The sequence below is a fragment of the Hylobates moloch genome, unplaced genomic scaffold, assembly GCF_009828535.3.
Source record: "Hylobates moloch isolate HMO894 unplaced genomic scaffold, HMol_V3 SCAFFOLD_18, whole genome shotgun sequence".
In the NCBI taxonomy this organism is placed as follows: domain Eukaryota; kingdom Metazoa; phylum Chordata; class Mammalia; order Primates; family Hylobatidae; genus Hylobates; species Hylobates moloch.
Genome location: NW_026652293.1, coordinates 41,895,833 through 41,917,720, shown reverse-complemented (window position 1 = coordinate 41,917,720; position 21,888 = coordinate 41,895,833). Strand labels below are relative to the sequence as shown.

General features: G+C 39.2%; 1 protein-coding gene across 11 annotated transcripts in view; it reads left to right on the top strand.

Annotated features, from left to right (window-relative positions):
• FGGY (FGGY carbohydrate kinase domain containing) overlaps positions 1–21,888 on the top strand; it is a 478,411-nt gene that overhangs the window by 140,378 nt on the left and 316,145 nt on the right. For all 11 annotated transcript variants that reach the window (XR_009210731.1, XR_009210732.1, XM_058430526.1 and 8 more), the window contains one exon: positions 12,838–12,953. Coding sequence is in view for 9 of the 11 variants with exons in the window: in XM_058430526.1 (XP_058286509.1) it covers positions 12,838–12,953 (116 nt within the window). In the remaining 2 variants the exon portion in view is untranslated. The remainder of the gene's footprint in view (positions 1–12,837; positions 12,954–21,888) is intronic.

Below are 21,888 nucleotides of genomic sequence, written 5' to 3'. Positions count from 1 at the left end.
AGGAAATATTTGTTTTATAATTTGTTCATGTGCTTATTTATATTGAAGAATATTCTCAAGTTAAGATGATTTTTTAGATGCTCCAGAGGCCAGAATTAATCATAAAGGGCCCTGATAGCCAAAAAGAATTGAAATGCACTAGGCCAATTCAGTCTGCTCTCTTTCATCCTTTGCCAGGAATCGTACATTATCTCTTTAAGGCAGAGCAGCCTTGGATGACCATATATTAATATGATAACTTGCTTTTCCTTGCTCCCCACCCCCCAACTAGTGGCTTTAGAATAGCTTTGCTATTTTTCACTTATTTCTTGCCAGTAGCACTAGATCCCAGGCTTACCGATTATGCACACTTTAGATAACTTTAGGTCAGCTCAGTACTGAACCTAACAAATGGCAAGTCAGGAATGCCATTAGGACTGAAGAATGTTGGAAGATAAGGATTATATAGACACCACTGTCCTTATTGATACACACTGTGTTGTCCCGTAATTGGATAGGCCAAAATGAGTTGACACTGGAAGAGGTATTTTAATATTGGAGCTTATAAAATGTTTAGAAATGTTTTCCTATCTGAGTCAGACTGAGATAGGTATGTATGTTTTCTATCTCTTCTGAGTGACACTGGGAAATAGTTATGATTGGGAATAGGTCTTGGTACCAATAACCTCATATATACCCTAGGGTAGACCTTGCAGAGGAAGCCGGCACCAGGGCATGGGACTGTGAAGCAAAGGGGTTCAGAAGAACTAGAGAGTGGTCCAATAATGAGTCTTCAGATGGCCAGAGGCAAAGGCTGAGATCAAGCCTCAGGTCCAAGAAGCCAGAATAATAAGCCTGAAATAATTGAGTGAGAAACCCAACATTACTATAATGGAGAAGAGGCTAGGGGAAAGGCAGGAGCAAACCCAAGGGCTGGGGGTCTGAAGATATTACCATCACAAGGCAGCCCCATTTTAATGGCCTGTAGCCACAGGGTTTGCCATTAAAAACTGTAGAAGTAGACAGATGCTTGATGAAAACTCTTGACCCCAGGTCTTTGCTCCCTTAATGAAGGAATGTAAGGCAAAGTAGAGATTCTTTTTTTAACATTTAAACTTTATTTTTAATTGACAAATAATAATTGTACATATTCATGGGGGTACATAGCGAAGTTTCCATACATATAATGCATAGTGATCAGATTAATTAGCATATCCATCTCAAGCCTTTTTCATTTCTTTGTTTGGGAATGTTTAATATCCTCTTTCTAGTGATTAGAAACTGTATAATACATTATTGTTAACTGTAGTCATCTTACAGTGGTATAGAACAGGGCTCCCCAACCCCATGGGGTTCTATACCACTGTAGGATGACTAGGGTTAACAATAATGTATTATACAGGTACTGGTCTGCAGCCTGTTAGGAATCTGGCTGCACAGCAGGAGGTGGGCGGTGGGCTAGTGAGCATTACCACCTGAGCATCACCTCCTGTCAGATCAGCAGTGGCATTAGCTCTTCAAAGGAATGGGAACCCTATTGTGAACTGCACATGAAAGGGATCTAAGTTGTACACTCCTTATGAGAATCTAATGCCTGATGATCTGAGGTGGCACAGTTTCATCCCGGAACCTTCCTCCTTGCAAACCCCCACCCATGGAAAAGTTGTCATCTACAGAACTGGGTCCTGGTGCCCAAAAGGCTGGGGACCGCTGGTATAGAACAGAGTTTATTTCTCCTTATCTAGCTGTAATTGTGTATCCTTTAACAGATCTCTCCCTATCTTTTTACATGTCCTTTGATACCATAAGCTCTATGGACACCCTATAATATTTCTTCATTATACTTACCCTTCATAGTAATTATTAGAGTGAGCTCTTCATGGCTTTTTCTCTTTTACTAGACTCTAAGCTCCATGAAGGAAGAGATAATATCTGTGCCTGGTACATAGTAAGAGCCTAATAAATATTTTTGGAAGGAGGGAGAGAAAGAGGGAGGAGGGAAATAAATGGCTCTTTTGCTCCTTTTCTTCATGCCGGAGCAACACTCAGCTTCTGAGGTATGCACAGCAAGGCTGTGGCTGAGATGGGTGTGGCCACTTGCTGCCTTACTTCCAGCCCTGGGCACATGCAGTTCTTTCCACCTGGCGCAATCCTCTTCCTCCCTGCTCTGGCACTTGCCTCTGCTTCCACTTCTGCTTCTTCCTCTTTTTCTAGTCTCCTGCAGCCTAATCATCCTCTTGACACATTCTTTCTTTAACCATCTGAATGCCTTCAGTATGGTTCCTGTGAGCTCTGAATGTTCTGGAAGCTATTGTTTTGTTTTGATAATTTTGGATATTTTACTCTTGCTCATTATGGATTGACTTTACAGCTGAACTCTCAAAACCAGACTTCATTTTCCCAACTTGAGAGAACATCTCATTGTTGTCCATGTCCTTGCCTATGGCACGCATCTCCCGAAAACCCTTTTTTACCAGAACATCCTCACAGCAAACCTAAGGCAGCTAACTCTTTGCTTTCTACAGCTCTGTGTTTCTTGAGCTCTTCCATCTGTTTTCATATTTTTCCTTTATTAAAAAAAGGAGATAACAGACAAGATAAACACGAGAAATTAAATACGTCAAAATTACTGTACATTTTCACTTGGAGTAACCAGACTTTGTAATGTTTTGTAAATATCTTTCCCTGAGTGGGCCTGAATAAGCATGTAGTTAACAAGCGTGGACTTCTAATTGATCAGGGCAGGTTTGGAACTTCTGTCCTGCTCTTTCCTAATGATACAACCTCCAATGACTTAACTTCTGAGCCTCAGTATTCTCTTCTGTGAAATGGAAATACTAATAATAGTATCCTCACAAGTTTGTCGTGATATTCAATAACCCATATAAAATTTCTAAGCGTAATGCCTGGCATATAATAGGCACTAAATAAGCTGTCACTTGTTTACTTTCCTCCTTTCTCTCATATTGCCTCTAATTAGTACCATCCTTATTTTTTAGGGGACAGATCCAAATCTGTGAATCCAGGGGCTTCATTGCGATCTTGGAATATTTTGGTGGCAACTTTAAGATCTTTTGTTTTCTGACTCTTAGATCTCTTTCTTTTGGTGGCATGGGAAAATTCCCTCAACTCGATTATTTATTCAGTTCTTTCATGCTCCCCATATTGTCATGGCCACGTTTGAATCATGTTATTGGCAAGTCTGACCGAAAAAGCAATTTAATATTGCCCTGTGTTGCATCATTGCATATATTATTTTGGCCTGTCAGGGGCCTGTCAGCAAGTCTTGATGAAGTACAGAGCCAATAGTAACAGGCCTGAAATCTGACAGCTCTTTAACAGAAGCTGCTCCGATTGGTGCAGTGGTATTTCTTCAGAAATTAAGGCCTTCTTGGTCTCTTTGTTGATACAATTAGCAATCCAATCTGAGTCATTTTATCTCCCCACGAGTTGTATCTTCAGGGCTGGTAATTCAGTCTGTTGCATGGCTTGGAAAAACAGAGCCATCAGAGGCCTGTGATGTACCGAAGGCTGCAGCCAGGAATATCTTGGTAATTTATCCCCACTCTCAGCTCTAATTATTCTGTTCTTCACTAGCTAGTTCGATTGAGACTCTCCAGGTTCAGCCTTCCCTAAGCAGAGAACAAAAGGTTTCCCTTGAAAGTTGGGGCCTGGCAATGTCAGTACAGTGAGCTGCGTATAAATAATGCAGCAGTGCCGGCTTCATTTTTATAAAATCTTGGTGGAGAAATGCATGAGAATGATCAGGCCCCTGGAACTCAGCAGGCATATGCTTTTGATATGCGCCTTGCTCTGAATAAAAGCAGGAGAATAAAAAGTTCTTCTTGTTTGTGCTGAGGCTACTTCATGGTCTCTGGCTGGGATTTTGGTGACCCTTTCACTTTGTTTCTGATAGAGTCTGGAGGCTCCTACCTGCCTAGGAAAACTCTGATATGTATATAGAGGGAAATACCTTCAGTAACTATTTTCTGATTGAAAATAAAGATGATGAAAATAAAGGTGCTGATTATAGTAGCTTTACTTATATTAGCTTTACTTACATTCCCTCGTTTTAATCCTCCTAAGGTTAGAGTTATGTGGCTGGGCTATTTTTTCTATACCCTCTGCTCTCCCGATTAGCCTTATATCTTTTCTTTTTTCTGGTCAGATTCCCCAAAAATAAATATTCAGGGTGTGAACCTAGCAGCCAAAGCTCTGGGAGCTGAGTCGGGGAAAGGAGCTTGAGGGCTGGCCTGCAAAAAAGCAGATACTGAATCAGTCTGTTTTTGTCAAGATACTCTACCCTTACCTGGGCCTTTTACCACACCCTCTCTGAGGGTGGATGATATGGCTTGGCTGTGTCCCCACCCAAATCTCATCTTGAATTGTAGCTCCGGTAATTCCCATGTGTTATGGGAGGGACCTAGTAGGAGATAATTGAATCAAGGGGGCTGTTTCTCCTCCTACTGTGCTTATGGTAGTGAATAAGTCTCACAAGATCAGATAGTTTTATAAGGGGGAAACCCCTTTCACTTGGTTCTCCTTCTCTCTTGTCTGCTGCCGTATAAGACGTGCCTTTTACCTTCCACCATGACGGTGAGGCCTCCCCAGCCACGTGGAAATATGAGTTTATTAAACCTCTTTTTCTTTATAAATTACCCAGTCTCAGGTATGTCTTTATCAGCAGTGTGAAAATGGACTAATACATTGGACCTTAGTACTCTTCTTCCGTAGTATGGGAGAAGTAGTACCCTGGTTGCTAATACTGAGGTCGCATGGGATCTAATTACTTCCTAAACATACTTTTTGTACCATCCTGCTGTTTTTATCCTCACTTTTACCCTCACTTTCAGGGGTGGTGAGCGCCACCACCTCCTGAACTTTTTGGGTCTCTGTAGGGTAATCATTTTTGCTTCTGGGTTTTTCCTGCTGCTATTTAGGTTTTACCTTTCTCAAGTCTACCAAGAGAGTTACTACTACCAAGGTTTTTGGCTTTTAGATTTTCGATGCTGTCATCTTCTATCCTGTTCTCATTGTGGGTTTTTGCCTCTTTGAAACATTCTTGTACAACCATTTTGTTGGAATTTTTAAAGGGCGCAGAGGTCAACATGTGTAGTCAATCTGGCATCTTTAATCAGAAGCCTCTTTTTGTTTTAAAAACTTTTTGAAATAGGAAAGAAGGTCTGCTAGAGATCTGGCATGCATTTGTGTCTTGGGCAGTAGGTGATGGGAGGAATGTGAGGTAGGCAAAACCAGGAGTGCAATGGCACAATCTCGGCTCACTGCAACCTCCGCCTTCCGGGTTCAAGCAATTCTCCTGTCTCAGCCTCCTGAGTAGCTGATTACAGGCACACACCACCATGTCCAACTAATTTTTTTTGTATTTTTAGTAGAGATGGGGTTTCACCATGTCGGTCAGGCCGGTCTCAAACTCCTGACCTTGTGATCCACCCTTCTCAGCCTCCCAAAGTGCTGGGATTACAGGCATGAGCCACCACACCCAGCCTGCATGCCATATTTTTGCATCTTTTTACTCTTTAATTTATCTTGCATTTTTATATTGAAAATAAGTATTTTTTGTTTGTTTTGTTTTGTTTCATTTTTATCCAGGCACTGCAACTCACCTCACACCTGTAACCCCAGCTACTCACGAAACTAAGGCAGGATGATTGCTTGAGGCCAGTAGGTAGAGACCAGCCTCAGCAACATAGCAAGACCCCCATCTCTAAAAAATAAAATAAGAAAAAGTAATCTGGGCATGGTGGTGTGTGCTTATAGTCTCAGCTACTCAGGAGGCTCAGGTGGCAGGATTCCTTAAGCTCAGGAGTTAAAGGCTGCAGTCAGTTCTCATCATGCCACTGCACTCCAGCCTGTGCAATGGAGTGAGCTCTTCTCTAAAAAGTGAAATGTTTCTTTTAAACTCCATATAGTTGGGTTTTATTTTTATTCAGCTTTATTATCTCTGCCTTCGCATTGGAGATTTTAGGTCATTTACATTTAGTGGTTGGCTTTTAATCTATTTTCTTTTTCTGTGTTCCATATATTCTATATAATTATTCCCTTTTCCTGTCTTCTCCAGATTACTTAAATATTTGTTAGTATTCCATTTTATCTCCAAAAAGTTTTACCTCTTGCCAGTTTCTAATATGCATCTTTCACTTATCACAGTCGACCTTAAAATAATTTTGATGCCTCATTATATATAATACACTTTCTTATCTTCCTGTGATTTGTGCTATTATTCTCATATGATTTGTTAATGCATTGGATTGTATAAAGATTTAAAGTCAATTTTTTTAAAGAAATTTAAAAAGGGAAAATTTATGGCTCTTATATTTACTCACATATTTAGTAGTTCTGATACTCTTCATTCCTTTGTGTGGGTTCACACTTCCATTTGGTATCTTTAACCCATGTAGTTTCTGCATGAATTATAAAATACTCTCCTTCTCCCTCCTTCTATATGAGTATACAGAATTGAGTTTGTTGATTGTATTAATACACTTTAATTCTCCAGTAGTAATAATAATAGCTATTACTACTCTTATAGTTTACATGTCTCTTCACATTCTGAAAGTACAATAACATCTTTAAATAGAATTGTCTTTTTTCAAATGCTTTTTACATTTTAGAAGCTCTTGTTTCATATATTTCATACTACATTGTTTGGTTCATAAAATATTATGAATGGTAGTTTTCTTGGATTGAGCATTTTGTCATTATGAAATATTCTTCTTTTCCTTGTTTAATATTTTTGATCTTGATTCTACTTTGATACTTATATTGTCACTAAATTTTTTTTTGTTTTTTTTGTTTGTTTTTTAATTTTTTATTATTATACTTTAGGTTTTAGGGTACATGTGCACAATGTGCATTTGTTTTTGAAAGAAAACTATCACATTTTTAAAAATCTGAATTATAAACAAAGTATAGCTTAATTTTAACCACAATATGATTAATCTTATCTTTTAACTGGTTGTGGAATTCAGCCCATTCACATTTGATGAAATACTGAGATAATTGACCTTATTTGTTCCATCTTATTTTGTTTTCTATTTATATTACATCACTCCCCATTCCCTTTCCTTTTTGTTTTGTGTGGTTTATTGGTTTCACTGGCTTGTTAATTTTTTCTTTATTCCCTTTTATTCCTTGTTACTTTGAGAGTTCTACTAAGTTTTTTGTTTCTACTAGTGGTTACATTCTCATTCCTTACAACCAACAATAAACTTATGTTCTGCCTAAACATGTATATGTATTTCAAGGAACGTTTTCTGTGTACCCCTTCTCTAGACTCTTACTTAATGTTTGCTTACTTAATGTTTATTTTCAGTTCCAGACTGTTACTAAGTTTTTTTTGTTGTTGTTTGTTTTTTTTTTTTTTGTAGAATAGCAGGCCTATTATATTTTAAGAACACTCAATATTATAGATTCCCACTTACATTATTATTATCCACTTATATTTAAATATGTATATGCATATATTTTTATGCATATATGTATATGTTTAAGCATATTATGCACATACATGCATATATATACATACATACATGAAAGAGACACACACGGAGAGTGAGAGAGGATCTCAGTGTTTACTCGTTCCTCTAGTCTTTGATTTCCACCATATTGAGAAAGCTGCTCTGAATCAATTGTTATTTGGTTATACTCTTTCTCAAGTCTTGTCCTCAGAGAGTGCTTATGAGAAGTTTACTTTTTGAATCCTTGTGTGTTGAAAATGTTTTTTTTGCCCCTTGCAGCTAAATAATATTTTGTCTGGGTACAGAATTCTTTAATCAGTTTCTCGTAATAGTTTGTACATTATTCCAGTGTCTTCTACATTCCAGAGTTGTAGATGAGAATTCTCTTAGCTAGGATTAATCCTTTGTAAGTAACCTATTCTTTCTGTCTGGAAGCTTGTATAATTTTCTGTTTACTCTTGAAGTTCAAGTGTTTCCTGAATTTACTTCCTGGACTTAATGAGACTTTTAATCTATGGGCTTAAATCTTACTTCAGTTCAGTATAATAAAATACCTAGCACTGTATTCATTTAATTATAATATCTCCCTCATCTGTTCTTTTCTTTTTTTTTATTCCTTTTCTGTCTCCTAAAAAACAAAAAATCTGTTCTGGAATTTCTGTTATTTTCATGTTAGGCTTCTGGAATCTGTCCTCCAAGCCTCTTATCTCTTCCATCGTTATGTCAATCTCTTTGTATCTTCGCTACTTGTAGTAACGTATTTCATTTACTTGGTCTTCCAGAGCATTAATTTGATTTTCCTTAGTGTCAGTGATTTTTTAGTTCTTCTGTGGAAATTTTAAACTTAAAATCAGTGTTTATACTTCCAGAAAGAATTTTTTGCATTCTTCTGATTTCTCATTGTTTTCGTCATTAAAATATTCTACCATATTTTTCATCATTTCTACTTCTGTGGGACTTGCCTCTTATAGATGTTCTATGTGGTCTCTCAGGTGAACTACTCCCATTAAGTTAGTTAATGTTTTTGTTTTGCCTACTTATTGATAAATGCTATTTTGACTTTCATATAGGTTTTTACTATCTATTCTGCATTAACAAGTCTGAAAGCAGTGAAAGGTACAGCAGTTCCTGCCCTGGCACTTGGGCTGGCAGTCACCCAACAGGCCAATAGCAAGTGGCCCCTTCTTTCCTCTTAGAGCACCCTTGGTGGAAGCAGCACTCCTCTCTAGCTGCCAATCTTAGAAGCAACTCGGACTGCCAGTGTAGCCCTGACTCTGTAAGGCCCCTGTCTCTAATTCTAATTTTACAAACCTTTGGGTGGGGGTGACTAGTAGGTACAGCTTGCCTAAAGGTGAATAGTTATCCAAAGAGGGCGAGTTGCTAAAACACTTCAGGAAATGTCAAAACTGGTCTTAATAGAAGACTCAGGGAGGGGTAAGCCCTTTGTTCCGCTACTAGTACCTTGCCTTTACCCACTAACAATATAAACAAAGTCCTATGTTTTCTCTCTCTCCTGGAGAGTTTTGGAGTACCTGTGGCTTCAGTTGTACTCACTAGACTTTACCAGTTCTGCTGCTTAATAGCACATCCATATTACCCATCAGTTTGATTTAAAGAAACTCAATGAATTGGACCCTAATATTGTTTGAATAATCCTGATAAAGGAGGGAGTTGCCAGAGGCACCTGTAGCCATAAAACTTCCGTAGTCATCTTCACTCCACGCATACTCTCTTATTTTAACTTCTTGTAAAGACCAAGACATCCCTAACTTTCCCTTTATTGGGGAAAAAATCTGCTTGGGAAAACTTAGATATGCTGTGAAGTGTTGAGTTTTTAAACTATTGCTGTATTATGAACCACAGCCAATGCTTGTTAGTTTAATACAGTATTCATTTATTTGACTCATGGACAGCTCATTTAGGCTGTGCTGTGCTAGGTGATCCTTCTGGTCTCAGTTGGACTCACTCACTGGAGTCTTGACTGACTAATCCACATTGATCCAAGACAACCTGGGGTGTCTGATCCAGATTGAGCTCAGCCGGCTATTGACCTGCTCCATGTTTCTCTTATCCTCCTCACGGGACCAGTGGACTAGCCTAGAGTGATCTCATGGCAGTGCCAGAGGTGCAAGAGAACAAGCAGAAACACATAGAATCTCTTGAGGCTTAGACTTGGAACTGGCATGCAGTTACTTCTGCTTCCTTATTTTGGCTAAATTCAGTCATGTGACAGAATCAGAAGTCAGAGGTAAGGAATCAGAATCAGAGGTAGGAAAGGAAGCCCTGCCTACAGTGTGGGGGACAGGAGGAGGAGGGTGCAGTACTACGAAGTTACATGGCAAAGAGTGTGGGTATGTGGAGAGATGAAGACATAGGACCATGAACTCAACCTTTATCAGCTGTTGAGAAATACAGTGCAATATTTTAAACTTACAATGGTACCTCGAGAGAGAGCCACGAGTTTAGCTTGGAGGTAGTAGAGAAACTTTCACAGAGGAGCTGACATTGGAACTGGACCATAAGGACAACTTGGAGTTTACCAAGCAGACAAAGATAGGTGAAAGGAGTAATAATAATCCATTAAGACGGAAGGAAAAGTCCAAGTAGAGGCACAGTGCTCTACAGATAAGAATGGGGACATCTGGGGACTGAGGAGTTACCCTATGTGATTGGATCATTGGAAACAATCCTTCTATACTGGGTTTTGCTCCCTAATATTACTCTTGCCAGGGAGCTATCATACCTCCCCAAAAGTTGGAATTTCAGATGTCATATGCCAGGAGGAGTTAGCGTATTGTATACTCTTCAGAACATGTTACATAGGTGGGCCGCCTTCTCCACTTATTAACAATGTATGTTGCTTAAAAAAAGGTGAGTAATTTAGCATGTTTCTACAAGTGCTCGCATTCCTTCAGTATATTTATGCCACTTAGCATAGCTCAATGTGTTCTGTGATCTGTGCCACATGTAAAAAAATCATTAATGATAAGTGACATTTGTTGGCTTTCAAAAGACATTTAAGCCTCACTCAGTGCTACCTCCTCTGTGGACCCCTCCTTGATATTTCCTCCCCGTCTCCCACCAGATTATGTCAGGTTCTTCTGCTAAAAGCTTTCATTTCTCCCTCTACTTCCTTCAGAGTATTTATGGCTATTTGTTAGTATATGATTTTAGTTGTGATTATTTGATCAATTTCTGTCTCCCCAATTAAACTTTCAGCTTCTGTGACAGCAAAAGACTAGATATTTTGCATACCACTGGTTTCCTGGATCCTAGTATAGTGCCAGGATCATAGTAACTGAATACTAAACATTTATTGAGAGAGTGAGTGAATGCATGAATCTATGTGAATGACTGAATTGAGATACATCTAGACTATTGTCCTTGTGAGATAGGTTTTGGGTTATTTTTAAAATTGCATGAGCTCCCAGGTTTACCATTTACCTACCATGTAATGGACAAATGATTCATTCTTTAATGTTTCCATTCAGTCAGTATTCATTGTGGCTTGTCATAATCCTGAATGTGAATGAGGTATTTGTGATACAGAGAAAAGTAAGGCTGATTCTGTGCTGACAGAGTTGCTGGTTTAGTGGGAGAGATGGTGAAATGAATGGGCAAAGACAGTTACTATGGTAAATTAAGATAAAGGTATGTCCAGATTGGAACTTGGAGAAGAAGCTTTTCACTCAGTCTGCCCTTCATTGGGGCTTCCTGAAAAAGGACAATCTGAGCTGAGTCATGAAGGCTAACTAAGAGTTAGATGCATAATGGGGATGACTGTTCCAGGAAGAATGAAGCAAAAGGGTTCAGTACACAGGAAAATGGGAAATCAAGGCTCACTATAGCAAACTCCAAATAATTCAGTATTGCAGAATGAGAAGGCAAGGGTGAGGATGACCAGAACGGAGTGACTGTGGAGATGGACACAGTCATATCACAAAGGATTCTTTAAGCCCTGCTATGCATTGGACTTTGTCCTGAAGTTAGTGGGTAGCAATTGAAGGACCTTAATTGGAGATTGACATAAAATATTTTATTTTATAAAGTTTGCCCTGGGCACAATTTGGAGAACAGATTATAAGGCAGTAAGACTATAGGGGAGCAACATGAGGAAGCAGTTATTTACCCAGCATGATAAGGGCTATGGTAGAAGACATACTCCATGCTCTGGGAAATCAGAAGAGGAGAGTGCCTAACCCAGAACTGGAATCTCAGCCTAGGCTAAAGTAAGAGTTTGAATTATCGTGGTAAAGAAGCTGGGATGAGTTTTCCCAACAGATAGGGGTAGGGCAAAGGCACTGAAGTATGTTAGAACATGACTTTCTTCAGAGAACTGCAAGTAACTTTTTATTGTTAGACTATAGAATATTAAGGGTAAATTGATGAGAAATGTAGCTGGAAAGGAAAGCATCTAGCATTCAAGTCTTCCTCCTATTAAATATTGCTTTAGACTGGGATGACCATATCAGTTATTATCTCCACCAGACACTTTAAGAACTTTTTTTTTATCATAAAAACTTTTGAACATATAGTGAGAGTAATATAATTAACACCCATGAACCCATCACTCGGTCCCAACAACCACCCATGACCAATCCTGCCCTTAGCTACATGCCATTTACTTCTCCTTCTCATGTTACTTAAAGCACATTCCAGATACCATATATCTTATACAAACATTTTCAGTATGTATCTATAAATGATAAGGAGCCTTTTGTTAACATAACCACAACTACCAATATCATATCGAAAATTTCATAATAAAATTTTTATCAAATAGCAAGGTTGTAATTTCTAATTATCTCACAAATGTCATATAAACATAGATGTAAATACATATATTCATATACAGATTGTTTAATCAGGACCCAAATAAAGGACTGAGACTTTTTTTTCTTTTTTGAGACAGAGTCTCACCATGTTGCCCAGGCTGGAGTGCAGTGGCACGATCTTGGTTCACTGCAACCTCTGCCTCCTGGGTTCAAGCGATTCTCCTGCCTCAGCCTCCCAAGTAGCTGGGACTAGAGGCATCCACCACCATGCCTGGCCTGTATTTTTAGTAGCGACAGGGTTTGACCATGTTGGCCAGGCTGGTCTCCAACTCCTGACCTTAAGTTATCTGCCTGCCCAAAGTGCTGGGATTACAGGTGTACGCCACTGTGCCCAGCCAGGGCTGAGACTTTTGAAAGTGAAGGAAGGTACTGTCCATAATTAACAGGTATCCGTGGAGACTTTTTACCTAAGCAGGGATGTGTCATTATCTACATTGGCTTATTCCACTTCTTTAATACCTCTGCAGAACCTGGACGGGTATTTTGCAAAATATAAAGGAAGCCTCACTCATATGATCAGTTCTATATCTCTTCTATTTTCTTAGGTCTCTCTGCTCCCTGGTGTGTAAGTGGACATATTCAGCAGAGAAAGGTTGGGACGACAGTTTCTGGAAAATGATTGGTTTGGAAGACTTTGTTGCAGATAATTACAGCAAAATAGGTAAAAGAACAAAACATCTGTAGAGTGATTATGTGCATTGGAGGATCTTGATGGGTTTGTTGTTATTGTGGTTTGTATGTTTCTTGTTTTTGTATGCATGAAAATACAGGAATGAAGTTCACTTTTTCCAAGACAAATGAGTTAATTATGATGGGTAGGCCATGACTAGTAGGCTCTTGCCTTAAGATTTATATGAACTGAGTGGAGATACATGCTATGAAAATCTGCACTGAAATATAGAATCAGAAATTGTGCTGGGCGTGGTGGCTCATGCCTGTAATCCCAGCACTTTGGGAGCTGAGGCAGGCAGGTTGCTTGAGCCCAGAAGTTTGGGACCAGTCTGGGCAACATGGCAAAACCCCATTTCTACAAGAAAAATACAAATGTTAGCCTGGCCTGGTGGCACGTGTCTGTAGTGTCAGCTACTCCGGAGGCTGAGGTGGGAGGATTGCTTGAGCCTGGGAGGCGGAGGAGGTTGCAGTGAGCTGAGATTGTGCCACTGCACTGCAGCCTGGGCAACAGACAGAGCAGAAGTCTGTCTTGAGGGAAAAAAAATAAAAATAATTGGGCTAGACCGAGGAAGATGCTTGCAAGGAGCACCTTGGGAATAGCATACTCAAGGGGCTGTGTATGGACTGCTTCCAGTCAGTACTATGAAAATAATTTTACAAATTAGGTTCACAGGCCAATGCAAGGCTGTGAACAGGCAAAAAATAAAGCTAAAACGATCAAAATTAGAAAATCTAGAAAAAAACAGAAACTGGAACGAGTCAATGGCTCCTCACGAAGGCTGTACGGTCTCAGACTAAGGCCTTTTATGTGGGTAGTAAAGTACATCTTCTATGTCCCAAGCACATTTCTCTGTGCTTGTATGTACCTTGTTTTATATATTTCTCATAACTACTGACAAAAGCACTGTTGCATGTTTACAGATGAGAATCAGAGAGATTAGTAACCTTGCCTAACCAGGCATGGAATCAATAAATGGTAAGTCAGGATCGAAATTCTCCCAGTGGGAGGACCTAGAAGGAACTAATATTTTACTGGAACACAAATTTCAGCTTCAGTTACCTAAGGGTTTAAGTGATTTGTAAAATGTATATGCCCTCCAAAAAATTAGTTGTTTTTTGCTGAATATTCCCATGGTATGTTAAACATAGCTTTATTAGCGTATATATTGATTACTTGTATATGTGTCTTGATTCCTCACTAGACGGTGAGCTCTTTGACATAAGGATTTTCACTTATTTACCTTTGTATTTCCTGTCCTAGCACAGGGCATGGCATATTTTCATATCTCAGTGACTTTTTGATTAAAATATTGAGATGCTTGGTACTAGGAGGTTGGCACTCTTTCCTTTAAAAATCTGTAATGATATTTACTGATTTTAACATTATCTTTGGCAATTGGGTACAACTTCAACTCTGATTTTCTGATTATTTTTATATTTTTCTGCTCCTCTTTCCTGCCTCACACGACACATGTTTAATTAGTATATTAGCTCTGCTAACGTAGCAGTATCTACAAGAAATATTCATTAGAAGTCCATAATGTTAAATCTAGCAGAAAATTTCCAGAGTAACTTTATTAGATTTTTTCCCTGTTAAGTTAATGGATTTTTAATGGATGTCCTAAGGAGACATATCATTAAGCAGAATATTGCTGTACGTGAATTAGAACTTACCCATTTATCAAAATTAATTGTGTGATGTTTCCTTTGATTTTCACTTCTGGGGACTTGAGCTTGTAGTTTCAGTCTGAACCCAAAGTAGAAGATATTTAAGAGGCTGTTTATTCTCAGTTATGACTTTCAGAAACTCCTCTGGAAGCTACCTCTAGACATTCCTTAGCAATTCTTGGAACTATGAAAAATGAATCTCAGAAGCCTCACTATGAAGTGTTAAACATTTCTAGTGGCCTCATTGCCCGTCAAGATGTGGGCAATATAGTGTAAAATCTTTTAGCAGATTTGAGCATTGAGCGTCCTGGATTTAAGCAGTAATACAATTACCATAATTTGCTCCATGTGGAGCTTTTAGCCAAGCCTTTACCAGGCTTCCTGGGCCCATGCAGTAAATAAATGCTTTCCCCGAAAACTGAACACCTCAGCAACTGATGGTCTTGTGGAGGAATATTTTTAAAATGAATTATTTATGAAGTGTAAGTTAAGGATCAAATGCAATATTTATATGGTACATTTCAAGGACAGGAGAAAAAATTTACAGGGTTTTAAGTAACAACATGCAAGTTTCTAAAGCTAAAATGTTACTACCTAATGCCTTCTTTCAAGGAGGTATTTGGATGGCTTGGTTTGGGAACATTATACAAAGTAAGGAAAAATAGTTTTGTGCATCAAAAGAATATAGTAGAAATTTCTTTACAATTGAATAGAAATTTCTTTACAGTTGAAACTGCAAAAGTTGACTTAATGTTCAGAATTGATGGAGGAAAACAAAACACAGATTTTGGGTAGGAGATTATATAGCCCTACTGATAAAATGATCTGTGTTCAATAAAATGATCCAACAAACTGATCTGTGTCAATAAATTTTGACCTTTAGTTCCACATGAATAATTCCCCAGTTACCTATCTAATCCTAAACATCTATCCAAAAAAAAAAAAAAAAAAAAAAAAAACCCAGGAAGGAAGAGATCAGCAGGGAGAAAGGACCTTAGGAAGATAAGCAACATCCCACCTGTTCTAATTGATTATCCAGGTGCCATTTCAGCATGCCGCGGTTGCCTTTTTAATTCTTGGGAAAATCTCTTTGTTCTACTATTGGGGTAGCCCAGTTTATGAAAATTTGTGTGCGCAACATGACTGAATTATAGAGTGATTATTTGTATTACTAACAGGGTTTGTCATATAAAGGGATTCAGTGTATTAGCTTATAAATCATTCCTTTATTTGGGACCAGGGAAGCCAGGCAAAGAACAAATGTAAATTCCAAGTCCAGGAAGTTAGTAAGTGTCAAGTCAGAGGCAGAAATGAAGATAAAGGGCAGGAGACAGTTTCTTGAGCGGAGGGAGGCTGCTTTTGAAATGAGTTTCCTCGACCCAGGAAGCACAAGGGGTGGGGGAGATTTCCCTTTCCTAGACAAGGGAAGCCATGACAGACTGTATCTGGAAAATCGGGACACTGCCGCCCAAATACTGGGCTTTTCCAATAGTCTTAGCAAACGGCACACCAGGAGATTATATCCTGTGCCCGGCTCGACGGGTCCCATGCCCACGGAGCCTTACTCTCACTGCTAGCGCAGCAGTCTAAGATCAAACTGTGAGGTGGCAGCGAGGCCAGGGGAGGGGCTTCCACCATTAATGAGGCTTGAGTAGGTAAACAGAGCAGCTCGGAAGCTCGAACTGGGTGCAGCCCACTGCAGCTTATCTAGGCCTGCTTGCCTCTGTAGACCCCACCACTGGGGGCATGGTATAACTGAACAAAAGGCAGCAGAAACCTCTGCAGTCTTAAACGTTCCTGTCTGACAGCTCTGAAAAGAGCAGTGGTTCTCCCAGCACAGTGAGCTCTGAGAACTGGACAGACTGCCTCCTCAAGTGGGTCCCTGACCCCCGTGTAGCCTAAATAGGAGACACCTCCCAGTAGGGGCCAACTGATACCTCATACAGCTGGGTGCCCCTCTGGGATGAAGCTTCCAGAGGAAGGATCAGGCAGCAATATTTGCTGTTCTGCAGTATTTGCTGTTCTGCAGCCTCCGCTGGTGATACCCAGGCAAACAGTGTCTGGAGTGGACCTGCAGCAAATTCCAATAGACCTGCAGCTGAGGAACCTGTTAGAAGAAAAACTAACAAACAGAAAGGAATAGCATCAACATCAACAAAAACGACATCCACACCAAAACCATCATCAAAGACCACAGGCAGATAAAACTATAAAGATGGAGAGAAACCAGAGCAGAAAAGCTGAAAAGTCTAAAAACCAGAGTGCCTCTTCTCCTCCAAAGGATCGCAGCTCCCTGCCAGCTACGGAACAAAGCTGGATGGAGAATGACTTTGACGAGTTGACAGAAGTAGGCTTCAGAAGGTTGGTAATAACAAACTTCTCTGAGCTAAAGGAGGATATTCAACCCCATCGCAGGGAAGCTAAAAACCTTGAAAAAAGATTAGATGAATAGCTAACTAGAATAAACAGTGTAGAGAAGACCTTAAATGACCTGATGGAGCTGAAAACCATGGCACGAGAACTACGTGACATGTGCACAAGCTTCAATAGCCAATTCAATCAAGTGGAAGAAAGGGTATCAGTGATTGAAGATAAATGAATGAAATAAAGCAAGAAGAGAAGTTTGGAGAAAAAAGAGTAAAAAGAAGCAAACAAAGCCTCCAAGAAATGTGGGACTATGTGAAAAGACCAAATCTACATTTGATTGGTGTACCTGAAAGTGACGGGGAGAATAGAAACAAGCTGGAAAACACATTTCAGGATATTATCCAGGAGAACTTCCCTAACCTAGGAAGGCCAACATTCAAATTCAGGAAATACAGATAACACCACAAAGATACTCCTCAAGAAGAGCAACCCCAAGACACGTAATTGTCAGATTCACCAAGGTTGAAATGAAGGAAAAAATGTTAAGGGAAGCCAGAGAGAAAGGTCATGTTACCCACAAAGGAAAGCCCATCAGACTAACAGCAGATCTCTCAGCAGAAACTCTACCAGCCAGAAAAGAGTGGGGGCCGATATTCAACATTCTTAAAGAAAAGAATTTTCAGCGCAGAATTTCATATCCAGCCAAACTAAGCTTCATAACTGAAGGAGAAATAAAATACTTTACAGACAAGCAAATGCTGAGAGGTTTTGTCACCACCAGGCCTGCCTTACAAGAGCTCCTGAAGGAAGCACTACACATGGAAAGGAACAACCAGTACCACCCACTGCAAAAATATGCCAAATTGTAAAGACCATTGATGCTAGGAAGAAACTGCATCAGCTATTGGGCAAAATAAGCAGCTAATATCATAATGAAATTCACACATAACAATATTAATCTTAAATGTAAATGGGCTAAATGCCCCAATTAAAAGACACAGACTGGCAAATATGATAAAGAGTTAAGACCCATCAGTGTGCTGTATTCAGGAGACCCATCTCGCATGCAGAGACACACATAGGCTCAAAATAAACGGATGGAGGAAGATCTACCAAGCAAATGGAAAACAAAATAAGGCAAGGGTTGCAATCCTTGTCTCTGATAAAACAGACTTTAAACCAACAAAGATCAAAGGAGACAAAGAAGGCCATTACATAATGGTAAAGGGATCAATTCAACAAGAAGAGCTAACTGTCCTAAATATATATGCACCCAATACAGGAGCACCCAGATTCATAAAGCAAATCCTTAGAGACCTACAAAGAGATTTAGACTCCCACACAATAATAATGGGAGACTTTAACACCCCACTGTCAATATTACACAGATCAACAAGACAGAAGCTTAACAAGGATACCCAGGACTTGAATTCAGCTCTGCACCAAGCGGACCTAATAGACATCTACAGAACTCTCCACCCAAAATCAACAGAAAATACGTTTTCTGAGCACCACATTGCACTTATTCCAAAATTGACCACATAGTTGGAAGTAAAGCAATCCTCAGCAAATATAAAAGAACAGAAATCACAACAAACTGTCTTTCAGACCACAGCACAATCAAATTAGAACTCAGGATTAAGAAACTCACTCAAAACCGCACAACTACGTGGAAACTGAACAACCTGTTCCTGAATGACTACTGGGTAAGTAACAAAATGAAGGTGGAAATAAAGATGTTCTTTGAAACCAATGAGAACAAACACACAACGTACCAGAATCTCTGGGACACATTTAAAGCAGTGTGTAGAGGGAAACTTATAGCACTAAATGCCCACAAGGGAAAGCAGGAAAGATCTAAATTCGACACCCTAACATCACAATTAAAATAACTAGAGAAGCAGGAGCAAACAAATTCAAAACTGAACAGCAGGCAATAAATAACTAGGATCAGAGCAGAACTGAAGGAGATAGAGATACACACACACAAAAAAAACTTCCAAAAATCAATGAATCTAGGAGCTGTTTTTTTTGAAAAGATCAACAAAATTGATAGACTGCTAGCAAGAGTAATAAAGAAGAAAAGAGAGAAGAATCAAATAGATGCAATAAAAAATAATATAGGCGATATCACCACCAATCCCACAGAAATACAAACTACCATCAGAGAACACTATAAACACCTCTATGCAAACAAACTAGAAAATCTAGAAGAAATGGATAAATTCCTGGACACATACACCTTCCCAAGACTAAACCAGGAAGAAGTTGAATCCCTGAATAGACCAATAACAGGCTCTGAAATTGAGACAATATTTAATAGCCTACCAACCAAAAAACGTCCAGGACCAGACAGATTCACAGCCGACTTCACCAGAGAGTACAAAGAGGAGCTGGTACCATTCCTTCTGAAACTATTCCAATAAATAGAAAAAGAGGGAATCCCCCCTAACTCATTTTATGAGGCCAGCATCATCCTGATATCAATGCCTGGCAGAAGCACAACAAAAAAGAGAATTTTAGATCAATATCCCTGATGAACATCGATGCAGAAATCCCCAATAAAATACTGGCAAACCGAATCCAGCAGCACATCAAAAAGTCTGTCCACCATGATCAAGTTGGCTTCATCCCTGGGATGCAAGGCTGGTTCCACATATGCAAATCAATAAACATAATCTATCACATAAAAAGGACCAAAGACAAAAACCACTTGATTGTCTCAATAGATGCAGAAAAGGCCTTTGAAAAAATTCAGCAATACTTAATGCTAAAAACTCAATAAACTAGGTATTGATGGAACATATCTCAAAATAATAAGAGCTATTTATGATAGGCCCACAGCCAATATCATACTGAATGGGCAAAAACTGGAAGCATTCCCTTTGAAAACTGGCACTGGACAGGGACGCCCTCTCTCTTCACTCCTATGCCACATAGTGTTGGAAGTTCTGGCCAGGGCAATCAGGCAGGAGAAAGAAATAAAGGGTATTCAATTAGGAAAAGAGGAAGTCAAATTGTCCCTGTTTGCAAATGACATGATTGTATATTTAGAAAACTCCATTGTCTCAGACCAAAATCTCCTTAGCTAATAAGCAACTTCAGCAAAGTCTCAGGATACAAAATCAATGTGCAAAAATCACAAGCATTCCTATACACCAGTAACAGACAGACAGAGCCAAATCATGAGTGAACTCCCATTCACAATTGCTACACAGAGAATAAAATACCTAGGAATCCAACTTACAAAGGATATGAAGTACCTCTTCAAGGAGAACTACAAACCACTGCTCAATGAAATAAAAGAGGACACAAACAAATGGAAGAACATTCCATGCTCATGGATAGGAAGAATCAATATCATGAAAGTGGCCATACTGCCCAAGGTAATTTATAGATTCCATGCCATTCCCATCAAGCTACCAATGACTTTCTTCACAGAACTGAAAAAAACTAAAGTTCATATGGAACCAAAAAAGAGCTCACATTGCCAAGACAATCCTAAGCAAAAAGTACAAAGCTGGAGGCATCACGCTACCTGACTTCAAACTGTACTACAAGGCTACAGGAACCAAAACAGCATGGTACTGGTACCAAAACAGAGATATATACCAGTGGAACAGAACAGAGTCCTCAGAAATAATACCACACATCTACAACCATCTGATCTTTGACAAACTTGACAAAAACAAGAAATGGGGAAAGGATTTCCTATTTAATAAATGGTGCTGGGAAAACTGGCTAGCCGTATGTAGAAAGCTGAAAGTGGATCCCTTCCTTACATCTTATATAAAAATTAATTCAAGATGGATTAAAGACTTAAATGTTAGACCTAAAACCATAAAAACCCTAGAAGAAAACCTAGGCAATACCATTCAGGACATAGGCATGGGCAAGGACTTCATGACTAAAACACCAAAAGCGATGGCAACAAAAGCCAACATTGACAAATGGGATCTAATTAAACTAAAGAGCTTCTGCACAGTAAAAGAAACTACCATCAGAGTGAACAGGCAACCTACAGAATGGGAGAAAAGTTTTGCAATTTACCCATCTGACAAAGGGCTAATATCCAGAATTTACAAACAACTCAAACAAGTTTACAAGAAAAAAACCCCATCAAAAAGTGGGCAAAGGATATGAACAGAAACTTCTCAAAAGAAGACATTTATGCAGCCAACAGACACATGAAAACATGCTCATCATCACTGGTCATTAGAGAAATGCAAATCAAACCCCAGTGAGATACCAACTCACACCAGTTAGAATGGCGATCATTAAAAAGTCAGGAAACAACAGGTGCTGGAGAGGATGTGGAGAAATAGGAACACTTTTACATTGTTGGTCGGAGCATAAACTAGTTCAACCATTGTGGAAGACAGTGTGGCAATTCTTCAAGGATCCAGAACTAGAAATATCATTGGACCCAGCAATTCCATTACTGGGTATATACCCAACGGATTATACATCATGCTACTATAAAGACACATGTACACGTATTTTTATTGGGGCACTATTCACAATAGCAAAGACTTGGAACCAACCCAAATGTCCATCAATGATAGACTGAATTAAGAAAATGTGACACATATACACCATGGAATGCTATGCAGCAATAAAACAGGATGAGTACATGCATTTCTCTAATGATCAGTGATGTTGAACTTTTTTTCATATCAATATGAGTTTTGAAGGGGACATTCAAACCATCACAGAGATACATGCCAAGCCTTCATGGACTCCACTTCAGGACTGTGGCCCCACTTCCCACTTAACATGGCCTCATGGATACTATCATACAATCTTTTAAGTCTCAGGGATCCAGCTAAGTGATTCCTTCTCCCATGGATGGAATATGGGAGATTATAAAAGCAGGAAATGGGAACATT